General features: G+C 44.8%; 1 protein-coding gene across 3 annotated transcripts in view; it reads right to left on the reverse strand.

Moving 5' to 3' along the window:
* The window catches only part of LOC126461146 (calcium-binding protein E63-1), a 577,618-nt gene that overhangs the window by 100,988 nt on the left and 451,813 nt on the right, over positions 1 to 24,817 (reverse strand). For all 3 annotated transcript variants that reach the window (XM_050095973.1, XM_050095974.1, XM_050095975.1), the window contains one exon: positions 22,943 to 23,086. In XM_050095973.1, the coding sequence (XP_049951930.1) occupies positions 22,943 to 23,086 (144 nt within the window). The remainder of the gene's footprint in view (positions 1 to 22,942; positions 23,087 to 24,817) is intronic.

The following is a 24,817-nucleotide window of genomic DNA, read 5'->3' on the forward strand; positions in this document are numbered from 1 at the left end:
ATAATTTTACTGCCGCCAACTTATATTTCGCGGAAAGACCACAAAGATAAGAGAAGAGAGATTAGGGCTCGTAGAGAGGCATATAGGCATTCATTTTTCCCTCGTTCTGTTTGGGAGTCGAACAGGGAGAGAAGATGCTAGTTGTGGTACGAGGTACCCTCCGCCACGCACCGTATAGTGGACTGCGGAGTATGTACGTAGATGTAGATGTAGCACGGCCGCTAGTCTTGACTGGCCTCAGTTTAGCGACGAAGGCGGTCCACAAGTTTCTTCAGGTGCTGAGCCGCGCGGCTGAACTCCCTTCGAACTCCCGGTGTCTGTCCGGCCTTTGTTTGTCCGCTTCTGACAAGGGAACCTCACCATCGCACCCCCCTCAGATTTAGTTATAAGTTGGCACAGTGGACTTGAAAAACTGAACACATATCAATCGAGAAAACAGGAAGAAGTTGTGTGGAACTATGAAAAAAATAAGCAAAATATACAAACTGAGTAGTCCATGTGCAACATATGCAACAACAAGGAAAGAGCAAGCTCAGGAGGGCCGTGGTCCCGTGGTTAGCGTTTGCAGCTGCGGAACGAAAGGTCCTTGGTTCAGACCTCGCCTCGGGTAAAAAGTTTAACTTCTTATTTTCAGTTTATGTGACAAACGCTTATATTTTCATCACTTTTTTGGGAGTGATTACCACATCCACAAGAAAACCTAAATCGGGCAAGGTAGAAGAATCTTTTTACCCATTCGCCAAGTGTGCAAGCTAGGTGGGTCGACAACATATTCCTGTCATGTGACGCACATGCCGTCACCAGTGTCGTATAGAATATATCAGACGTGTTTTCCTGTGGAGGAATCGGTTGGCCTATGACCTTGCGATCAAATGTTTTCGGTTCCCATTGGAGAGACACGTCCTTTCGTCTACTAATCGCAAGGTTTTGCGGTGCGGTCGCAAAACCTAGACACTAAACTTATTACAGTGAACAGAGACGTCAATGAACGAACGGACAGATCATAACTTTGCGAAAATAAAGAAAGTAAACTTTTCTCCCGAGGGAAGACTTGAACCAATGACCTCTCATTCCGCAGCTGCTCACGCTAAGCACGAGACCACGGCGCTCCTGAGCTCATATTATCCTTGATATTGCCTATCTGTGTTCAGTTTTTCAAGGCCTATCCACTGTGCCAACTTATAACTAAATCTGAGGGGGGTGCGATGGGGAGGTTCCCTTGTGAGATGTTCTAGTGGAGGCGCTGGCTTCGCGGAGGCAGCTCATTTTCAGCGACGGTGGCCGCGAGAGGGCGCGATCGGCAGTACGGAGGATGGGGCGATCGATGCTGGGCATTCGCGTGGAGCGGCTCTGCCAGACGCAAGTGGCAGCAGCAGTTGGTACGCGGCCGCCAGAACAGACAGGAGACGGCACCAACGTTTTTCAGAACGACAGGGCCACAGGTGCTTGCGTCCGGTTGAAGAGGATCATCGCCCGCCCTGGTCGTTTTTCCGCTCCTTCGTCGTCCTGTTTAACTTCCGTATCTCGTGGAGTGGCTGTAGTTCTGTGACCTCGGACATGAATTTTGATCCTACTTACAAACTCTGGGCAACGGCCTTTCCGCAGTGGCTACACCGGTTCCCGTGAGATCACCGAAGTTAAGCGCTGTCAGGCGTGGTCGGCACTTGGATAGGTGACCATCCAGGCCGCCATGCGCTGTTGCCATTTTTCGGGGTGCACTCAGCCTCGTGATGCCAATTGAGAAGCTTCGGTCAAGAATACCATCATAACGACCAGGAGAGCGGTGTGCTGACCACACGAACCCGCCCCCCCCCCCCCCAACACCATCCTCTCCTGAGGATGACACGGCGGTCGGATGGTCCCGGTAGGCCACTCGTGGCCTCACGACGGAGTTACAAACTCTGACTTATGGCTTTGCTGTTTGCTTACGTGAATTCCTGTAAGAATGAGCCTGGATAGTACCGCCTTGCTGGCGGTTGTGTTGTTGTTGTTGTTGTTGTTGTGGTCTTCAGTCCTGAGACTGGTTTGATGCAGCTCTTCATGCTACTCTATCCTGTGCAAGCTTCTTCATCTCCCAGTACCTACTGCAACCTACACCCTTTTGAATCTGCTTGGTGTATTCATCTCTTGGTCTCCCTCTACGATTTTTACCCTCCACGCTGCCCTCCAATACTCAGAACATGTCCTACCAACCGATCCCTTCCTCTAGTCAAGTTGTGCCACAAACTTCTCCCCAATCCTATTCAATACCTCCTCATTAGTTATGTGATCTACCCACCTTATCTTCAGCATTCTTCTGTAGCACCACATTTCGAAAGCTTCTATTCTCTTCTTGTTCAAACTATTTATCGTCCATGTTTCACTTCCATACATGGCTACACTCCATACAAATACTTCCAGAAAAGACTTCCTGACACTTAAATCTATACTCGATGTTAACAAATTTCTCTTCTTAAGAAACGCTTTCCTTGCCATTGCCAGTCTACAGTTTATATCCTCTCTACTTCGACCATCATCAGTTATTTTGCTCCCCAAATAGCAAAACTCCTTTACTACTTTAAGTGTCTCATTTCCTAATCTAATCCCCTCAGCATCACCCGATTTAATTTGACTACATTCTATTATCCTCGTTTTGCTTTTGTTGATGTTCATCTTATATCCTTCTTTCAAGACACTGTCCATTCCGTTCAACTGCTCTTCCAAGTCCTTTGCTGTCTCTGACAGATTTACAATGTCATCGGCGAACCATAAAGTTTTTATTTCTTCTCCACGGATTTAAATACCTACTCCGAATTTTTCTTTTGTTTCCTTTACTGCTTGCTCAATATACAGATTGAATAACATCGGGGAGCCGGCCGCGGTGGTCTCGCGGTTCTAGGCGCGCAGTCCGGAACGGTGCGACTACTACAGTCGCAGGTTCGAATCCTGCCTCGGGCATGGATGTGTGTGATGTCCTTAGGTTAGTTAGGTTTAAGTAGTTCTAAGTTCTAGGGGACTGATGACCGCAGCTGTTAAGTCCCATAGTGCTCAGAGCCATTAAAAAAAAAAAAAAACATCGAGGAGAGGCTACAACCCTGTCTCACTCCCTTCCCAACCACTGCTTTCCTTTCATGCCCCTCAACTCTTATAACTGCCATTTGGTCTCTATACAAATTGTAAATAGCCTTTCGCTCCCTATATTTTACCCCTGCCACCTTCAGAATTTGAAAGAGAGTATTCCAGTCAACATTGTCAAAAGCTTTCTCTAAGTCTACAAATGCTAGAAACGTAGGTTTGCCTTTCCTTAATCTATTTTCCAAGATAAGTCGTAGGGTCAGTATTGCCTCACGTGTTCCAACATTTCTACGGAATCCAAACTGATCTTCCCCTAGGTCAGCTTCTACCAGTTTTTCCATTCGTCTGTAAAGAATTCACGTTAGTATTTTGCAGCTGTGACTTATTAAACTGATTGTTCGGTAATTTTCACATCTGTCAACACCTGCTTTCTTTGGGATTGGAATTATTATATTCTTCTTGAAGTCTGAGGGTATTTCGCCTGTCTCATACGTCTTGCTTACCAGATGGTAGAGTTTTGTCAGGACTGGCTCTCCCAAGGCCGTCAGTAGTTCTAATGGAATGTTGTCTACTCCCGGGGCCTTGTTTCGACTCAGGTCTTTCAGTGCTCTGTCAAACTCTTCACGCAGTATCATATCTCCCATTTCATCTTCATCTACATCCTCTTCCATTTCCATAATATTATCCTCAAGTACATCGCCGTTGTATAGACCCTGTATATACTCCTTCCACCTTTCTGCTTTCTTTGCTTAGAACTGGGTTTCCATCTGAGCTCTTAATATTCCTACAAGTGGTTCTCTTTTCTCCAAAGGTCTCTTTAATTTTCCTGTAGGCAGTATCTATCTTACCCCTCGTGAGATAAGGCTCTACATCTTTAGATTTGTTCTCTAGCCATCCCTGCTTAGCCATTTTCCACTTCCTGTCGATCTCATTTTTGAGACGTTTGTATTCCTTTTTGCCTGCTTCATTTACTGCATTTTTATATTTTCTCCTTTCATCAATTAAATTCAATATTTCTTCTGTTACCCAAGGATTTCTACTAGCCCTCGTCTTTTTACCTACTTGATCCCCTGCTGCCTTCACTACTTCATCCCTCAAAGCTACCCATTCTTCTTCTACTGTATTTCTTTCCCCCATTCCTGCCATTTGTTCCCTTATGCTCTCCCTGAAACTCTGTACAGCCTCTGGTTTAGTTGGTTTATCCAGATCCCATATCCTTAAATTCCCACCTTTTTGCAGTTTCTTCAGTTTTAATCTACAGTTCATAACCAATAGATTGTGGTCAGAGTCCACATCTGCCCCTGGAAATGTCTTACAATTTAATACCTGGTTCCTAAATCTCTGTCTTACCATTACATAATCTATCTGACACCTTCTAGTATCTCCAGGATTCTTCCAAGTATACAACCTTCTTTATGATTCTTGAACCAAGTGTTAGCTATGATTAAGTTACGCTCTGTGCAAAATTCTACCAGGCGGCTTCCTCTTTCATTTCCATATTCACCTACCACGTTTCCTTCTCTCCCTTTTCCTACTACCGAATTCCATCACCCATGACTATTAAATTTTCGTCTCCCTTCACTATCTGAATAATTTCTTTTATTTCGTCATACGTTTCTTCAATTTCTTCGCCATCTGCAGAGCTAGTTGGCATATAAACTTGTACTACTGTAGTAGGTGTGGGCTTCGTGCCTATCTTGGCCACAATAATGCGTTCACTATGCTGTTTGTAGTAGCTTACCCGCATTCCTATTTTTTTATTCATTATTAAACCTACTCCTGCATTACCCCTATTTGAATTTGTATTTATAACCCTGTATTCGCCTGACCAAAAGTCTTGTTCCACCTGCCACCGAACTTCACTAATTCCCACTATATCTAACTTTAACCTATCCATTTCCATTTTTAAATTTTCTAACCTACCTGCCCGATTATGGGATCTGACATTCCACGCTCCGATCCGTAGAACGCCAGTTTTCTTTGTCCTGAAAACGGTCCTCTTGAGTAGTTCCCGCCCGGAGATCCGAATGGGGGACTATTTTGCCTCCGGAATATTTTACCCAAGAGGACGCCATCATCATTAACCATACAGTTAAGCTGTAGGTGTGTTATATCTACCAAATTAATCTAAAGGCCTTCCAGGTGTTCTATTCTGGATTCTTCCGTCGTCTTCGGGAAAATAGGTGTGTATGAGTAATTGCATCCGTGGTGCGAGTTGCTGGCTCCTCCAAGTTGACCTAAGTTGCGCGGCTGTTTGCTTTAACCTTTGCATCTGTCGGCCACTCTTGAGTTGTTCTGGGTCTTCATGACATCTTTCCGGTGTTTTGGTTCGGTACGGCCGCGAGGAGTTGCAGGCCTTGGTTTCTGGCCGTTGCCTTCCGAGCCCCTGGTAGCTCCATTTTGACTGTGGTTTTACAAAGGCACTGCGTTATTTCGATCCGGACGTGTATCTCTCTGCCGTACGCGTTTATTGGAACTACATCTCGACTAGTGGTATGGAACCGGCCTTTAACACACGCCTTAGTGTGTTCTAGTCGGCGTGAGAGGCGCGCCTTGCACAGGACGACGCCAGTCTGACGAGGTAGAGGGACGCCCGCACCTGCAACCATCGACGGACGGCGGCTCGGCCGACCGCTCACCGGATCTAGAGTTGCGTACAGCAGTTATACAAGTGACACCTTGCCTTGAAGGTGTACCTTGGGCGGGGTTCTCATTTTTTTCTCTTTTTTTCAAATCATTGATACTTTAAGAGTTTTCTTGTTTCTTAAATGAAAGAAACTGTAAGATATTATTATGGTGAAATCATGTAGACTGTAATATTTTAAACCAGCCGTGCATAGTTCTTAGCTAGCCTTCAAAGTATGTAGGCGATGTCCCTTAAATCGTCGTATTTCTTAAATGGTTAAAACGTTAAAAAAAAGTAAATGCTGCTTTTAACCGGTGGTTAAAATTTTTATTAAGAATTGGTGAGTTGGGCTGTGATTTATGCTATGCGTTTTTATTTAAATCGCATTTCTTAAAACACTGGGAATTTTTCTAATTGAAAGATGTTGGGTCTTGTTTAAATAAAGTGTGTGAACTAAGGGGTGAAAGATGTTATCCCTGAACCTTGCCTACCCATCCCACGTTACGTTGACCTTGTTTCTAAAACCGTTATTACGCTTTGTTTGGCCATGTCAGGTACGTCGTATCCAGCTGATGCCATTCGGTGGCTAGCAGGCCTCCTAGAGCTGCCAGACAGCGGGGATGGCGACCGCTCGTTTCAGCCTTTGTTCCAAACAGTCCCAGACGTTATCTACCCATCGAGATCCGGTGATTTGCGGGTCCGTTAGGGGCCGTAATTGTTTCTGAAACGCGGAATAATTGTTCAAAAACGGCTCTGAGCACTATGGGACTTAACTGCAGTGGTCATCAGTCCCCTAGAACTTAGAACTACTTAAACCTAACTAACCTCAGGACATCACACACATCCATGCCCGAGGCAGGATTCGAACCTGCGACCGTAGCGGTTCCAGACTGTAGCGTCTAGAACCGCTCGGCCACTCCGGCCGGCCAGAAGAATTGTGCGCAGTGCAATGTGGACACTGCTGTTGTCACCTGGAAAGAAAACGAGTGTGCCCACAGCATGCTCATCGTGAAACTGTAAAAGGATTGGCAATTCTAGGTCGCCAACAATGATGAAATAAGCGTTCTGTTTCGTAGAAAACAGACTTATTTTCTGTCTTTCAACCCCTGTGTTTATTCATTCGAGCGACCTGTTTTGGCAGTGTCGTCTATATTCACATTTTTTAATAATATCAAAACTATTGACCTGTTTCCGCGACACTACAGAGCTAAAAATGTTTCATTTCCACTGCCAGACTAAAAAGTGAAGATACGGTTGGATGTCGATGTAAGTTCTTCCATGTACTCACCAACGGCGGGTGTGTAAATGATTAGAGTGGCAGCTCTGTGTGAGATGCAGAACGACCAACTCTGTGCATTCACGTTGTTCGTGTTTACTGTTGCTAAGAGGCCAGGAAGGGTATATAAGGGGCACGAGCAGCGCCAGATGTTGAGTGACCTCTGTCGAGGACGCGGGGACACTGCGTAATCAGCAGCTGACAGTGTCTGGGAAGGGGCCCCACCCCGGGTATACACTTGGCCAGCTCGAATCGTGCGTTATCCAGAGTTGTGGGGTGTCTGGATGTGACAGCAGCCCAGAGGTGGCCTGCGTGTGAGCGTGAGGGCACGCATGCTGTTGCCAAGGTGCCAGCCGACCACGTCTGATGACCACAAGGGATGATCGCAGTACTGTGTGTCGTGTCACCGCCAGACACCACACTTGCTAGGTGGTAGCCTTTAAATCGTCCGCGGTCCGGTAGTATACGTCGGACCCGCGTGTCGCCACTATCAGTGATTGCAGACCGAGCGCCGCCACACGGCAGGTCTAGAGAGACGTCCTAGCACTCACCCAGTTGTACAGCCGACTTTGCTAGCGATGGTTCACTGACAAATTACGCTCTCATTTGCCGAGACGATAGTTAGCATAGCCTTCAGCTACGTCATTTGCTACGACCTAGCAAGGCGCCATTATCATTTGCTATTTATCTTGTGATCCATGTACCGTCAGACCGATGTTCACCAATTATGGATTAAAGTGTTTCAGAAGCTACGTGCTATTGATATATATAGTTAGATATTGTGGGAATTAGTGAAGTTCGGTGGCAGGAGGAACAAGACTTCTGGTCAGGTGACTACAGGGTTATAAACACAAAGTCAGATAGGGGTAATGCAGGAGTAGGTTTAATAATGAATAGGAAAATAGGAATGCGGGTAAGCTACTACAAACAGCATAGTGAACGCATTATTGTGGCCAAGATAGATACGAAGCCCACACCTACTACAGTAGTACAAGTTTATATGCCAACTAGCTCTGCAGATGACGAAGAAATTGAAGAAATGTATGATGAAATAAAAGAAATTATTCAGATAGTGAAGGGAGACGAAAATTTAATAGTCATGGGTGACTGGAATTCGAATGTAGGAAAAGGGAGGGAAGGAAACGTAGTAGGTGAATATGGATTGGGGCTAAGAAATGAAAGAGGAAGCCGCCTGATAAAATTTTGCACAGAGCACAACTTAATCATAGCTAACACTTGGTTTAAGAATCATGAGAGAAGGTTGTATACATGGAAGAACCCTGGAGATACTAAAAGGTATCAGATAGATTATATAATGGTAAGACAGAGATTAAGGAACCAGGTTTTAAATTGTAAGACGTTTCCAGGGGCAGATGTGCACTCTGACCACAATCTATTCGTTATGAACTGTAGATTAAAACTGAAGAAACTGCAAAAAGGTGGGAATTTAAGGAGATGGGACCTGGATAAACTGAAAGAACCATAGGTTCTACAGAGTTTCAGGGAGAGCATAAGGTTTGTGTGGGATTAAAGGGACCAGACTGCTACGGTCATCGGTCCAGAGCATAAGGGAACAAATGGCAGGAATGGGGGAAAGAAATACAGTAGAAGAAGAATGGGTAGCTCTGAGGGATGAAGTAGTGAAGGCAGCAGACGATCAAGTAGGTAAAAAGAAGAGGGTTAGTAGAAATCCTTGGGTAACAGAAGAAATATTGAATTTAATTGATGAAAGGAGAAAATATAAAAATGCAGTAAATGAAGCAGGCAAAAAGGAATACAAACGTCTCAAAAATGAGATCGACAGGAAGTGCAAAATGGCTAAGCAGGAATGGCTAGAGCACAAATGTAAGGATGTAGAGGCTTATCTCACGAGGGGTAAGATAGATACTGCCTACAGGAAAATTAAAGAGACCTTTGGAGATAAGAGAACCACATGTATGAACATCAAGAGCTCAGATGGAAACCCAGTTCTAAGCAAAGAAGGGAAAGCAGAAAGGTGGAAGGAGTATATAGAGGGTCTATACAAGGGCGATGCACTTGAGGACAATATTATGGAAATGGAAGAGGATATAGATGAAGATGAAATGGGAGATACGATACTGCGTGAAGAGTTTAACAGAGCACTGAAGGACCTGAGTCGAAACAAGGCCCCCGGAGTAGACAGCATTCCATTGGAACTACTGACGGCCTTGGGAGAGCCAGTCCTGACAAAACTCTACCATCTGGCGAGCAAGATGTATGAAACAGGCGAAATACCCTCAGACTTCAAGAAGAATATAATAATTCCAATCCCAAAGAAAGCAGGTGTTGACAGATGTGAAAATTACCGAACAATCAGTTTAATAAGCCACAGCTGCAAAGTAATAACACGAATTCTTTACAGACGAATGGAAAAACTAGTAGAAGCCGACCTCGGGGAAGATCAGTTTGGATTCCGTAGAAATACTGGAACACGTGAGGCAATACTGACCTTACGACTTATCTTAGAAGAAAGATTAAGATAAGGCAAACCTACGTTTCTAGCATTTGTAGACTTAGAGAAAGCTTTTGACAATGTTGACTGGAATACTCTCTTTCAAATTCTAAAGGTGGCAGGGGTAAAATACAGGGAGCGAAAGGCTATTTACAATTTGTACAGAAACCAGATGGCAGTTATAAGAGTCGAGGGACATGAAAGGGAAGCAGTGGTTGGATTCTGTCAGAGACAGCAAAGGACTTGGAAGAGCAGTTGAACGGAATGGATGGTGTCTTGAAGGGAGGATATAAAATGAACATCAACAAAAGCAAAACGAGGATAATGGAATGTAGTCGAGTTAAGTCGGGTGATGCTGAGGGTATTAGATTAGGAAATGAGACACTTAAAGTAGTAAAGGAGTTTTGCTATTTGGGGAGCAAAATAACTGATGATGGACGAAGTAGATAGGATATAAAATGTAGGCTGGCAATGGCAAGGAAAGCGTTTCTGAAGAAGAGAAATTTGTTAACATCCAGTATTGATTTAAGTGTCAGGAAGTCGTTTCTGAAAGTATATGTATGGAGTGTAGCCATGTATGGAAGTGAAACATGGACGATAAATAGTTGGGACAAGAAGAGAATAGAAGCTTTCGAAATGTGGTGCTGCAGAAGAATGCTGGAGATTAGATGGGTAGATCACATAACTAATGAGGAAGTATTGAATAGGATTAGGGAGAAGAAAAGTTTGTGGCACAACTTGACCAGAAGAAGGGATCGGTTGGTAGGACATGTTCTGAGGCATCAAGGGATCACCAATTTAGTATTGGAGGGCAGTGTGGATGGTAAAAATCGTAGAGGGAGACCAAGAGATGAGTACACTAAGCAGATTCAGAAGGATGTAGGTTGCAGTAGGTACTGGGAGATGAAGTAGCTTGCACAGGATAGAGTAGCATGGAGAGCTGCATCAAACCAGTCTCAGGACTGAAGACCACAACAACAACAACAACAACGTGCTATTTTGCTACTATAAAGGTCTTGTCCTGTTCCAGACCTCACGCCAGCCTGCGTGAGCTTAAACGCGTGCCTTTCGGCTTCCTCTCCTAGTGGCTTGGCTGTCTTGCCAAGTCACAACACTGTGCACCGAGCACATCGTGGCCCTCTCATACTCCCTCCTGCCATCAGAGAATAAGTAACGGAATCCCTGCGACAGTCCGTTTCATGCCGCACTGTTGGTTGGAGACTTGCAACAGCCGGATTGTCCGCCCCGATAGCTGAGTGGTTAGCGTGACGGATTGCCGTCCTACGGGCCCGGGTTCGATTCCCGGCTTGCTCGGGGATTTTCTCCGCTCAGGGACTGGGTGTTGTGTTGTCTTCATCATCATTTCATCCCCATCCGGCGCGCAGGTCCCCCAATGTCGCGTCGAATGTAATAAGACCTGCACCAAGGCGGCCAGACTTGCCCCGCAAGGGGCCTCCCGGCCAACGACGCCAAACGCTCATTTCAATTTCCATAGCCGGATAAAGCAATTACTGTCCGATGTACAGGCTGCCGTGAACACAGCAACACCAACGGCTGCCTGTGGAGCGGTGCCGTAGCCGGGGAGCACGGGCTGCTGATGAATGGCGTCGCACTGTGACCAACGGTGGATCGCGACTCTCCACTGCCCCTTGGAGGAGCATCGTCGGCTAGTACGGCGGCGACCCGGGGAGAGGTCTGCACCTGCCAGTGTTTTGGAGAGGCCAGGCGGTGTCACTCGTGGCGTAACGGTGTGGACAGCGGACGGGGATGACTTCAGGTCACGCTAAGGAGAAGATGTGTCTTGGTAGAAAAACACCCTGAGAACATCAGAGAACCAACTTTGGCCTCGATTACACCCTTCCTACTCTGGACTCGACGGCTTGGATCACTAGAAGTAAGAAACAATTGAAGCTTGCCAGATTCCACCACACGTCTCCAGGCGTTTACTGCCAATTTTCTGAGTACTTTCGTCCAGTAAAGTCGCGAAGGACTATGACCTCTTTTTACGCACCCAACGCGACCATCGTAACGTTCGCTCGAAAACTGGTTGAGATGCAGCTACATTCCGTAATAGCAGCAGTTCCTGTCCGATTTCTATCCGGTAGTCACTCACAAGAAGTGACAGCTGTCTTCAGTCGTTGTCGGTTGTGATGTTCTTAGGAGAACTGTTCTTACGCCGTTTTATATGGCTGTGTGTGACGCACACACGCTAGACTATACCAGTTGATACACCAAGAAATCTGTCACCGTGTGGTCATGGGCACGTCCAAACACGACAGCTAATTGTTGACGCATATTGATCATTTTAATATAAAATACGCTATGGGATCTTTCTACTTTATACCAGTCTTCAACCTGGAATCTCACTGCTCGGAGTAGGAGTTCGAATTAAGTCCCGACGACCAGTGAATACGTGTCTGGAGACTCCCTGCACAGTGGTGGGAGACCAACCTGACTGCCGCCTGCCATATGGGCCGACAACCAAGAGTGATGGTCTGGGGTGGCATTTCATTTCATGGCAGAATCTGTTCGGTTGTCCCGAGCGGTTCTAGGCGCTTCAGTTTGGAACCGCACGACCGCTACTGTCGCAGGTTCGAATTCTGCCTCGGGCATGGATGTGTGTGGTGTCCTTAGGTTAGTTAGGTTTAAGTAGTTCTAAGTTCTAGGGGCCTAATGACCTCAGATGTTGAGTCCCATGGTGCTCAGAGCCATTTGAACCATTTTTTTGTTTGGTTGTCATTCACGGCAGCCTTACAGCACAGCAGTACGTCGGCGATATTCTACGCCCCGTTTTGTTCCTTGATGGCAAGCCATCCTGGGCTTACATTTCTACAGGATAATGTCCGCCTGCACACGTCGGGAGTTTCCATTACTCGTCTTCGTGCTTGCCCTGCACAACCTTCGCCGACAGCATCGCCAGATCTCTTCCCAATTGAGAACGTTTGGAGCACTATGGACTGGGTCCTCTAACCGCCAAGGCATTTTGACGATCTGATGCGCCAAGTGGACAGAATTTACCACGATGTTCCTCAGGAGGACATGCAACAACTCTATCAGTCAATGCCAAGTCTAATACCTGCTTTCATAACGGCCAGAGACGGACCAAGGCGTTATTTACTTGCTCAATTTGTTAAGCTCTTTCTCTGGAATAAATCATCCAATTTTTCCGAAACAGTAATGATTTTTGCCTGTAGATGTACATCATATCTACCTATTTCCGTCACATTGGGATAATCCTTCGTGCTGCGCCTTTTTTTTGTGTGTGTATTCAGGTAAACATGGATCCAAATATCGAACTTTCATCAATATAAAACGCCTTAAAACTAAAAAGGCGAGAACGATAATAACATGTTGTCGCCCACAGGGTACATCTGCAGGTCGACAAAAAGTTACAAAAAATTCTCCTCCGTCATTGGACGATTTCTCAAATAACGAAACACGGGGCTTGCCAACACTTAGACAAACTTTTACGACGCTTCCACATGGAACGCTTTTCAACAAAAACGAAGTTGGCAACTATCTGAACGCTTAACAGCGAAGCTGTTTGGAGAATAAGCGCTACAGAAAAACCGTTTAACCGTCTGCAACGTCAGAAATCGTCGGCAATAGAAGCATTTTATTACCGCCGCGCGTTTGAGAGGCTGTCAGCTTTTCATCGCCGCTCCGCGATGTTAAAAACTCCTACAAGCCGTAACCTGAGAGCGCGGGTGGACTTAATTTGCCAGAAATAGACGAGCACGGGCGAGCCAATTTGTCCTCCAGGCGTAAACGAGTTTTACGCGATCGTGAATGCACGTGGCGCGTGTTAGTAACTGGAAAAATTACGCTCCATTTCAGCCCAGCACGACCCACTGAACACGGCTCACAAATTGTTATAAAAGGAGAGACGTCGGTTTCGTAGCCTTTGGCGTCGAGCGTTCGCTTTAAGACGCACGAACGTTTGCGAGAGATCCAGCCCTTAAGCGTACCGTAATTCAAATGTTGTACAAATAAATGCAACGTGTTGTTGTAGTCTTGAGCCCGAAGGCTAGTTTCGTGCAGCTCTCCACACTAGGCTATCCTGTCTCAGTGTATCAACCTCTACGTAAGTATTGCAACCCATAATCATTTATTTAAGACTTGATGTGGCCCTGCAACTTTTACTCCCCACATTTGCCTCCTTTACCACGTTGACTCTTGGTTGATGCCTAAGAGGGTGCCCCATCAATCGAAGCAAGTTATTCAAGCAGTGACATAAATATCTTTTTCGCCAATTAGGCTTACTGCGTGCCCGCAGAAGTTCAACGAAATCAAGGAAATAAATAAAATACACTCAAACACAAAAAAGAAAAGACACCAATACGCCTTTTTCCACCCCTGGACCTTATGCAAGTAATTCGGTTTCGCATTGACTGAGAGAGATGTTTGATGTTCTCCTGAGGGATGTCGTGCCAAATTCTGTCCAGCCGGCGCGTCTCATCGACAAAACCCCGAGCTGGCTGGAGGACCCAGCCTCATATGCTGCTAACGTCCTCAAATGGGGAGAGATCTTACAGCGTTGCTGGCCAAGGTAGGGTCTGGTAAGCACGAAGACAAGTACACTACTGGCCATTAAAATTGCTACAGCAACAAGAAATGCAGATGATAAATGGGTATTCATTGGACAAATACATTATACTAGAACTGACATGTGATTACATTTTCATGCAGTTTGGGTGCATACATCCTGAGAAATCAGTACCCAGAACAACCACCTCTGGCCGTAATAACGGCCTTGATACGCCTGGGCATTGACTCAAACAGAGCTTGGATGTCAGTTTCAACACGATACCACAGTTCATCAAGAATAGTGACTGGTGTATTGTGTCGAGCCAGTTGCTCGCCCACCATTGACCAGACGTTTCCAATTGATGAGAGATCTGCAGAATGTACTGGCCAGAGCAGCAGTAGAACATTTCCTGTATCCAGAAAGGTCCGTACAGGATCTGCAACATGCGGTCGTGCATTATCCTGCTGATATGTTTCGCAGGGATCGAATGAAGGGTAGAGCAACGGGTCGTAACGCATCTGAAATGTAACGTCCACTGTTCAACGTGCCGTCAATACAAACAAGAGGTGACCGAGACGTGTAACCAATGGCATCCCATACCATCACGCTGGGTGATACGTCAGTATGACGATGACGAATACACGCTTCCAATGTGCGTTCACCGTAATGTCGACAAACACGGATGCGACCATCATAATGCTGTAAACAGAAGCTGGATTCATCCGAAAAACGACGTTTTCTATTCGTGCACACAGGTTCGTCGTTGAATACACCATCGCAGGCGCTCCTGTCCGTGATGCAGCGTCAAGAGTAACCGCAGCCATGGTCTCCGAGCTGATAGTTCATGCTGCTGCAAACGTCGTCGAACTGTTCGCGCAGATGGTTGTTGTCTTGCAAACGTCCCTATCTGTTGCCTCAGGGATCGAGACGTGGCTGCACGATCCGTTACAGCCATGCGGATAAGATGCCTGTCATCTCGACTGCTACTGATACCAGGCCGTTGGGATCCAGCACGGCGTTCCGTATTACCCTCCTGAACCCACCTATTCCATATTCTGCTAACACTCATTGGATCTCGAGCAACGCGAGCACTAATGTCGCCATACGATAAACCGCAATCGCGATAGGCTACAATCCGACCTTTATTAAAGTCGGAAACGTGATGGTACGCATTTCTCCCCCTTACACGAGGCATCACAACAACGTTTCACCAGGCAACGCCGGTCAACTGCTGTTTGTGTATGAGAAATCGGTTGGAAACTTTCCTCATGTCAGCACGTTGTAGGTGTCGTCACCGGCGCCAATCTTCTGTGAATGCTCTGAAAAGCTAATCATTTGCATATCACAGCATCATCTTCCTGTCGGTTAAATTTCGCGTCTGTAGCACGTCATCTTCGTGGTGTAGCAATTTAAATGGCCAGTAGTGTAGTAGAAACTGTCGCCATGTGCGGGTGAGCATTATTTTGCTGAAATGTAAGCCTGGGATGTGGGATGGCTTGCAATGAAGGGCAACAAAACTGGTCGTGCAATTTCGTCGACGTATCTGTGTTACGTAGGTTGCCGCAGTTGACAACGAAAGGAGTCCTGCTGTGAAACGAAATGGCACCCCGGACCATCACTCATGGTTGTTGAGCCGTGTGGCGGGCTCCAATTAGGTTGGTATCCAGGGGTGTCTCCAGAAACGCCTGAGGCCCTGAACTCATCGCCTGAAATAGAACTGTCTGCAGTGGCGAGTTTCGCTTCGAACTAAGCCCCATTGACAAGCAAAGAAGTGTACGTTGACGATATTCTAAGCCCCGTTTTGTAGCCCTTCATGGCAAGCCATCGCGGGTTTACATTTCAGCACATAGTAGGAGCTTCTACCACTTGTCTTTGTGTTTGCCAAACACTACCCTGGTCAGCAAGGTCGCTGGATCTGTCCCCAGTTGAGAATGTTTGGTGCATTATGGGCACCGCCCTGCCACCAGCTCGGGATTTTGACGATCTGACGTGCTGATTGGAGAGAATTTGGCACGACATCACTCACAAGGACATCCAACAACTCTGTCAATTAATGAGAAGCCTAAAGTCGTGGTTCGAAGCACCCTTAGTATAGTAGGGCATGTTTTAGTTGTACAGTGTACCCACACTAGTATGAGTCATACAAAATAGAAGACATTCCAGATATGAACTATGTAACACCTACCAAAAAGTTCGGACAACATTTTCAATGAAGGATTTCGTCAAACAGTGGGCGTGTTCATAATCCGTTGCTGAAGGCACAGATCTGTCAGGGAAGAATTTGTTCCTCTGTGACAAGTCGGACAGTTGAAAATGGTTACGACTCCAAAGTTGTCACGAGTTGAAGCAAAAAGAATTACAATAGATGGTTCAAATGGCTCTGAGCACTATGGGACTCAACTGCTGAGGTCATTAGTCCCCTAGAACTTAGAACTAGTTAAACCTAACTAACCTAAGGACAACACAAACATCCATGCCCGAGGCAGGATTCGAACCTGCGACCATAGCGGTCTTGCGGTTCCAGACTGCAGCGCCTTTAACCGCACGGCCACTTCGGCCGGCAATTACAATAGAGCTGGTAGCGTTTGAAAGATATGTCCTTCCATTAAAGTATTTATTTGTCGACGGCACTGTGAAGGTGATCTACAGATCAATGGTAAGATTTCCGCTGTTCTTTGCCAATCCTAAGAGCGTCGAAATCGTGTGTAACGTTACTTGTTTTACTAACTGCTGGATGTGTCGACAGATGCTCATTTTTTCCATTTATGAAACTAAACGAAACACGGTCTGTTCGCCAGAGAAGTCTAACTGGATAACACGTTCTTTACTCGATATGCAGTGGACGACTTATCGTAAGCAAAGTCAGAGCTTCCTCCCTGTCAGGGAAGCTGAAAGAAGCGCCGCCGCCCTTGAAGAGCTACTCAGCGTAATTGGCACTTCGACGAGCGCCGGACGCTAATTACTCTCACTTAAATTCGTTATGCGCACTGGAGGCGGGGGAGGGGGGGCGTAAACTTTAGGACTCGATATCCTCGCTCTAGATGCAAGCCAGTGGCGCTATCGCAAATCACCGGGCATTACGTAAACCCATAGCAAAGGAGGGACTGTCGTGCTGTAACTTATCGGGGCTGTTAATGTGTTTCTCACGAATCACACCAAGGCCGTCTGTCCACAGTAAGGACTTTACTAATACATGTTTTACGCAGAAATGCTTGTTCATTGTATAACAGTCGGAAGACGCACCATCTGCGCATGTACGTGGTAGTGCGGAACTATACTTGAAGTCAGCGCTTCTGAGACATACCACAAAAAATGAAATGGCTGTTTGCCAAGGACCAATAATGTTTAGCGGGCTCATACCGTACTCATTATAGCTCGGAGAACGTGTTAGAGTTATGTAACTTATATAAATAGCTTGAAATTGAAACATTATGCAACACAGTATATTATGTTTCCAAACCGGTAAAGAAAATGTAGCTTGCTGTAAGAGTATTCTCTTGGATGCTGTTTAATAATAATAATAATAATAATAATAATAATAATAGTCTAATAATAATAACTGTAACGAAATTAACGACAAATATATAACGCCACCAAAAGTCATAGTAACACAAATAAAATAGAACTCGTTATTGTTGTGCTGTTGTTATTGTTGTTGTTGTGTTGTTGCTTTTGTTGTTGATGTGGTCTTGAATGCGAAGAGAGATTTGACGCAGCTCTCCATATACTCCTCTATCCTGTGCAAGCCTCTTTATCTCTGAATAAGTACTGCAGTCTACATCCTTCTGAATATGCTTACTGTATTCATCTCTTGGTCTCCCTCTACGAATTTTGCCCTCCCCCCTCGTCCTCCAGTTCTAGATTGCTGATCCCTTGATGTCTCAGAACGTGTCCTATCAACCGATCCATTCTTCTAGTCAGGTTGTGCCTCAAACTTCTTTTCTCTCCAATTGTATTCAGTACTTACTGGTTATATGATCCAATAGTCAGCGCTCTTCTGTAGCACAACATTTCAAAAGCTGCTGTTCTTGTCTGAGCTGTTTATCGTCCACGTTTTACCTCCATACAAAGCTGCAATCCATACAAATACCTCCAGAAAACACTGCCTAACGCTTAAATCTACATTCAATATTAACAAATTTCTCTCATTTGGAAACGCTTTTCTTGCCATTGCCAGTATATATTTTCTATCCTCTCTACTTCGGTCCTCATTAGTAATTTTTCTGCCCAAATAGCAAAACTCTATTACTTGAAGTGTCTCGTTTCCTAATCTACTTCCCTTAGCACCTCCTGATTTTAATCAACAACACTCCACTATAAAAAAAAATGGTTCAAATGGCTCTGAGCACTATGGGAACTAACTGCTAAGGTCATCAGTCCCCTAGAAATTAGAACTACTTAAACCTTTTTTTTTTTTTACGTTCATGTTATATCCTCCTTTCAAGACTCTGTCCATTGCGTTCAGCTGCTGTCACTGATAGAATTACAATATGATCGGCAAACCTCAAAGTTTTGATTTCTTCTTCCTGAACTTTAATTCCTACTCCAAATTTTTCTTTGATTTCCTGTACTGCGTAATTAATGTACAGATGGAGTAACATCGGAGACAGGCTACAACTATGTCTCACTTCCCTCTCAACCACAGCATGTTAGAAAATTTAAATGTCTTGTAGGAATAATATGGTAGAACTTTTCGACAGACGTAAGATTTAGTATAAACAGCTTAACTAAAAATATCTAAAACGACAAATACATCTCTAGAAAAAAAACTAAAACAACATAAGACTATAACGTTTACATGTGTGTGAACTCTAAATTAGACACTATACGGACAGTTGAAAGACGGATTTATAGAAAAATAACGAGTGCAATAAATACATTATCACCATCGTCATCATCATTTCCTTAAAAAATTGGTCAGTCCATCTCGTCATTGGCTTTGCTAAACATCTTTTACCTCTTTGTTTGTATTATTTTAGATTTTCTTGCATCTGGGACACGGTTTGTGTGTTTTCCGATCTACCATGATACAGTTTCATTGTGTCAGTTATGTTTTGTATGTTCAGTTTAGGTTTGTGGATCTAATAACGGTTCTTACCATCTTTTCATCTGTCATGTTTCTGTGACTTACTGTTCCTGAGAGTAAATTACTTTTGTGCAATCATCACGCTTGCCAGCTGGGTTGGAGATGTATTACGTTGCATTATCAATATTACTGTCGGGCCTTGTGATCCAGCGGTAAACCTCCCGTCTGGAAACTGACAGGTCGCGGGATCAAATCCCAGTAGCCCCGGTAGGACGACGGTAATTTCCCGTGTGATCTTAATCTAGCCTTCACGTCTCATCGATATGAGGAGTCGCTAGCAACGAGGCGTGGTTAACTGTTACCTGACGTAGGTTAGGGACTTATGGACAGGCAAGTCGCCGAAATGGTGTCCAATTGAAATACTTGCGCCGGGACATTGAGAATCACAAGAAAAAAGAAACCTATATTGATAAACAACTAAAAGTGACCTCGCCACCCTTAGCAGTTGCACATTGACCATTTAACGGCTACCTGGAACCAGAAAAGTTCATTTTCAGTATACCTCACATGGTGGACAAAGCGGAATAAACGATATTCATGGATATGACAGAACGATCATTTAAGCGAAAAGTCTGGTAAACATCGACTCCAAAACGCCTACCCTATGAGCTACGAGCACGTGTTGATCTTCGATGCTGTGTAGCAGATCACTTCTACAGATAAAGTGCTGGTACCTCTCAAGGTATGCAACTAAGAGCCCTTTGTTTAATGGACAAATTTTTCTTGTTTTGGTCGATACTAGCGCCTTCCGGAATGTGGAAAACAAAGCGCTTGCAATAGAAGAGATCTGTTCCACAGTATCGAATGTGAAGACCTGCTCATAGGTCTTAAGGTATATATTTCAGAGCCCATGTTTACCAGAGGATTTTTGCTTCGAATGATCGTTCCTGTCATATCCCTGGATACTAGCCATTCCTCTCGGACACCCTTAATAATTACTGACCGAATTTAAAAATTTAAAATTTTGTCATAATGTGCTCATTAAGAGATAAGATATTACGTTGACGGTTTAACACAGTAAGTAACATACCAAAGTTGGTAATGTATTGAGGCAGAGTAACTCAGGGCGCGAAAATTTCCCAGCTTACATTCATCCAGTGGTTGGGAATGAATCATTGAATAATTATTGAATTGTAACAAACTTTACTCGTAATTTGAAACCTCTTATAAATTTTTTCTCATTGACACTCCCCACAATAAATGATAGGAAACGAGTTTATAGCTACTACATTTTTGTTGTTGATGCAGTAAAACTTTAGCATCATGTATAGCGTTTTAATTTATTACTCCTTTACTACTAACTCTCTTCACAACAGATATTGGAGATAGTATCAAATTATACCATTGAACGCACCAGCATAATGATATCATTCTATAAAACAAGAGGTATGACGTCATAAACATAAACATCGAAATGCGTAAAACATCAGCTTTTCTTCACCCGGAGAGCAAATTACGCAGACTATACTCATCCAGCGAATAAATCGAAATTAATAAAACCAACATTATTACGGTTTTGCGCCTTTCGCAGCAGATATTTTACTTGCTTAACGTTAAACATAGGCTGGGGGAAACAAAAGTGACCAGGGCGAGGGGATACGATTAGATTACCATTTGTGGCAGCGTTAACGCAGGACGAAGAGACCTACAGTTACTGCCAACAGGACAGAGTAACGGCCCGTACGGCCGGCTGAACCTCGGAGCATTTACACGATCCCCATGTCTGACAAGAGTTGTCAGCAGAGGTCAGTCCGGTCGCGGCACTGGCTGCCCACCCAGGTCACCTGATCTGTCAGTGTGCGACTACTTTGTGTGAGGAACCCTCAAGTCTAAGGCGTATCGCGCCAACCCTCGTAGTCTTCGGCAACCGCAGCAGAACAATTCGGATGAGACTGCAGTAATTCCAGCAGACCAACGTCGATCAGACTTCAGCCACTTGCCGACCAGGGTCCAAAAGTGCCAACAGATGAATGGGGGTCGCTTTGAACACGTGCTGTAGTCAGGCTAGCACTATATTTCCTTTCCTCTGCTGTATTTCTTTGTACCCTGGAACTCTGTTCTCCAGAATACTTTTATTTGCCCCACCCTGGACTTAACTCGTAACTCATTCGTGAAGTAATCACACGTCTGAAGTTGTTTCATACACGGGAGTCCGAGTCCACAAACAATCAGAGGTGGAGGCGCGTGCTGCTCGTCTGTTAGTAATCCACTGTTTCAATTGACTTTTCTGCCCCAGGCAGACTGTCGTCACGAACAGAACGTCGTATTAGAAAGCCACAACCGCACACAGGACATCCATAAAGGATAAAACTGCTGCCCTGTGACGTGCTACAGTGAAGGACTGTTGGTATATTTAAAAATTTCGGGAATCCGATATTTTGATGTTTAAAAGAAATCATTATCGGTTCTCGATATATGGAAAAGTATCGATATATCGACGTAAAAATATCGACGTAGCTGCCTATAAAAATATCGGCTGCACATTGTAAATATACTGCCGCTGCTAGAGCTGCATGTTTAAGTGTTGGTTTATTGTTAGATATTCTGTGCATCGACAGGCTACCATCCTGCTTATCCCTCTTAGAGCAGGAATTCAAAGGAAAACGATGCACGTTCACGCTTGGCGATAACCACTTTGCTAACAATGGTAACTGCATGTAAGTGGCGCAGTAAAAGGTGTCCGACGGGTCCGTCGTTCGGCTTCGTCACATATCGGATTTGTCTGGAAAACTTCATGTCGAGTTTCCTGTTTTTTCATTTCTACAAACACAGCGACCTAGCAGTTGTAGTGTCAAACTTACGTGGTACTGACAAAGGTTGCAGTCTCTGTTGGTAGCGCAGGGCGCCGATTACGTCAGCATTTCCCCCTCAGACGTCTCCACCCACCGCAAGGAGCAGTCTTGCCATTTACATTTTTGTTCATTACTTTCAGCAACTGTTTTTGAAGAATTCCGACGTGAAAAAGCAACACACGAGTTGCTTTAATTTTTTTTTTAACACAACTGCTGTGCCAATTAAAAGAAAACAGCCCTCGGTCACTAATTTTTAACGAATTAACCGGGTACGACACTGCTAGGAGCGTCTTCCTCAGAATTTAAACCAAAGAATGGTTTACAGCCTGAGCCACGCAAGTAACGAGCAGCCCTTAGTGGCTCTCCATCACAGTTTTTCATCTTAAATATCTTTGTGACTAATGCCCTTTCGGCATATTTATTATTTTATAAATGAGATATAAGTACTGCCAGTCTTTCACTAATTCCGTACTTATAATTTGTATCATAAGTTTTTAGTTATAATTCTGTGAGCATGTTATAGACCATTCTTTGGTTTAAATTCTGAGGAAGACACACCTAGCAGTGTCGAAACCCGGTCGATTCGTTAAAAATTAGTGACCGAGAGCTGTTTTCTTTTATTTGTAACTATTCACGGACTCTGAACGTGCAGCCATGTACAAAATTTTACAACTGCTGCGCTACTTTTTCACATCGGATATCTTGTTATTCCATTGACACCGCTACCCCTAAGCGCAACCGAACTTCTCCTTTGTACCACCTATGCTTGCTTCACACAGTCAAAGAGAAAGACTAGATATGATGAAAGCTTCAAAAAGTAGTAAGACTCCTTCACACAGGGAAAGTAAAATTATGTTCTACTGCAATTCCAAAAGAATAATTTCAAATATTTACCGAAATTCGGGAAAAAGTAATATAACATAAAAATATCGGCATCCGGTATTGACATTTAGACATCGATATATCGACGTATAGGGAAACAGAATGTCGCTGATGTTTATCGATGATTTTCCTGTAAAAATCTCTACGTATCGATGTTTTGCCAGCAGCAGCGCCAGTGCAGAGCAGCCAGCGCGCGGCTTTGGCGCGGCGGACCCGCGCGCTCACCGGACCGTCCGGCGTCCTTGACCAGCTGCTCGATGATGTCGTCGCTGACGGTGATGCCCAGGTTGGTCAGCATGAACTGCAGCTCGCTGGCCGTCACGCGGCCGTCGCGGTTCCGGTCCAGCAGCCCGAACGCAGTCCGCAAGTCTGCAGACAGAGACAGAGAGAGACAGTCGTACGATTACTGAGAAGCTGGTTCCATACGAGGCCTACTCGGAAAGTAAGGTCCGATCGGCCGAAAAATGGAAACCACTGTGAAGATCAAAAACGTTTTATTTGCAAAAGTTAGCTACAACTTCCAGCTACTTCTGTACATAGTCGCCGCTCCGATTTAGACATTTGTGGTAGCGTTGTACCAACTTTCCAATACCCTCGTCATAGAAGCAAACCGTCTGTGCTTCCTACCAATTCTCTACGCCGGTCAGCAGCTCATTGTCTTAGCCGGAACGTTGTCTTCATAGCTAGCGGTTCATGTGAGCAGAGATGAAACCCAGGGAGAGTAAATTACGGGCTCTATTGTGGATGATTAAAATCCATGGAGAAGAAGTTAAAACTTCTGAGGTTCGCAGATGACATTATAATTCTGTCAGAGACAGCAAAGGACCTGGAAGAGCAGCTGAACGGAATGGACAGCGTCTTGAAAGGACCACTACGGGCGCAGGTTCGAATCCTCCCTCGGGCATGGATGTGTGTGATGTCCTTAGGTTAGTTAGGTTTAATTAGTTCTAAGTTCTAGGCGACTGATGACCTCAGAAGTTAAGTCGCATAGTGCTCAGAGCCAACAAAAGCAAAACGAGGATAATGGAATGTAGTCGAATTAAATTGGGTGATGCTGAGGGAATTAGATTAGGAAATGAGACGCTTAAAGTAGTAAACGAGTTTTGCTATTTGGGGAGCAAAACAACTGATGATGCTCGAAGTAGAGAGGATATGAAATGTAGACTTGCAATGGCAAGGAAAGCGTTTCTGAAGAAGAGAAATTTGTTAACATCGAGTATAGATTTACGTGGGTGGAAGTCTTTTCTGAAAGTATTTGTATGGAGTGTAGCCATCTATGGAAGTGAAACGTGGACGATAAATAGTTTGGACAAGAAGAGAATAGAAGCTTTCGAAATGTGGTGCTACAGAAGAATGCTGAAGATTAGATGGGTAGACAATATAACTAATGAGGAGGTATTGAATACGATTGGGGAGAAGAGAAGTTTGTGGCACAATTTGACTAAAAGAAGGGATCGGTTGGTAGGACATATTCTGAGGTATCAAGGGATCACCAATTTAATATTGGAGGGCAGCGTGGAGGGTAAAAATCGTAGAGGGAGACCAAGAGATGAATACACTAAGCAGATTCAGAAGGATGTAGGTTGCAGTAAGCACTGCGAGATGAAGAAGCTTGCATCAAACCAGTCTCTGGACTGAAGACCACAACAACATTCAGGATGATCAATTACTTCCCATCGAAAACGCTGCAGGAGCACCTTCATTGCCCCTTCAGAGTGCGGCTGGGAATTGTCATGCGGAAGGAAACGTATGACAGTTACGTTATGTGGGCTGCATGACCTCAGGCGATATCTCACACCAGGCCCTCCTACTTGCAGGGAGAGAGTATTGCGCTAGGCATCTTCACGTGCTCACTTGCACTCAGGACTGTAAAGATCGACGTGATGCGATCGACGACCATACTAGAGACACTGGCCAACACATGTGTGCTAAGCTTCATCTGATTTTCATTGTTGTTTCCATTTCGCACCCCATCGGATCTTACTTACCAAATAGCCCTCGTAATCAGAGATCTGCACATGCGGGTGTATCAGCGGACACCTGCAATAAAATTTACTTCTTGGACACAAGCTCGCTCTGATGTGGACTATGTCTGCAGTT

The sequence above is a fragment of the Schistocerca serialis genome, chromosome 1, assembly GCF_023864345.2.
Source record: "Schistocerca serialis cubense isolate TAMUIC-IGC-003099 chromosome 1, iqSchSeri2.2, whole genome shotgun sequence".
Classification (NCBI taxonomy): Eukaryota; Metazoa; Arthropoda; class Insecta; order Orthoptera; family Acrididae; genus Schistocerca; species Schistocerca serialis.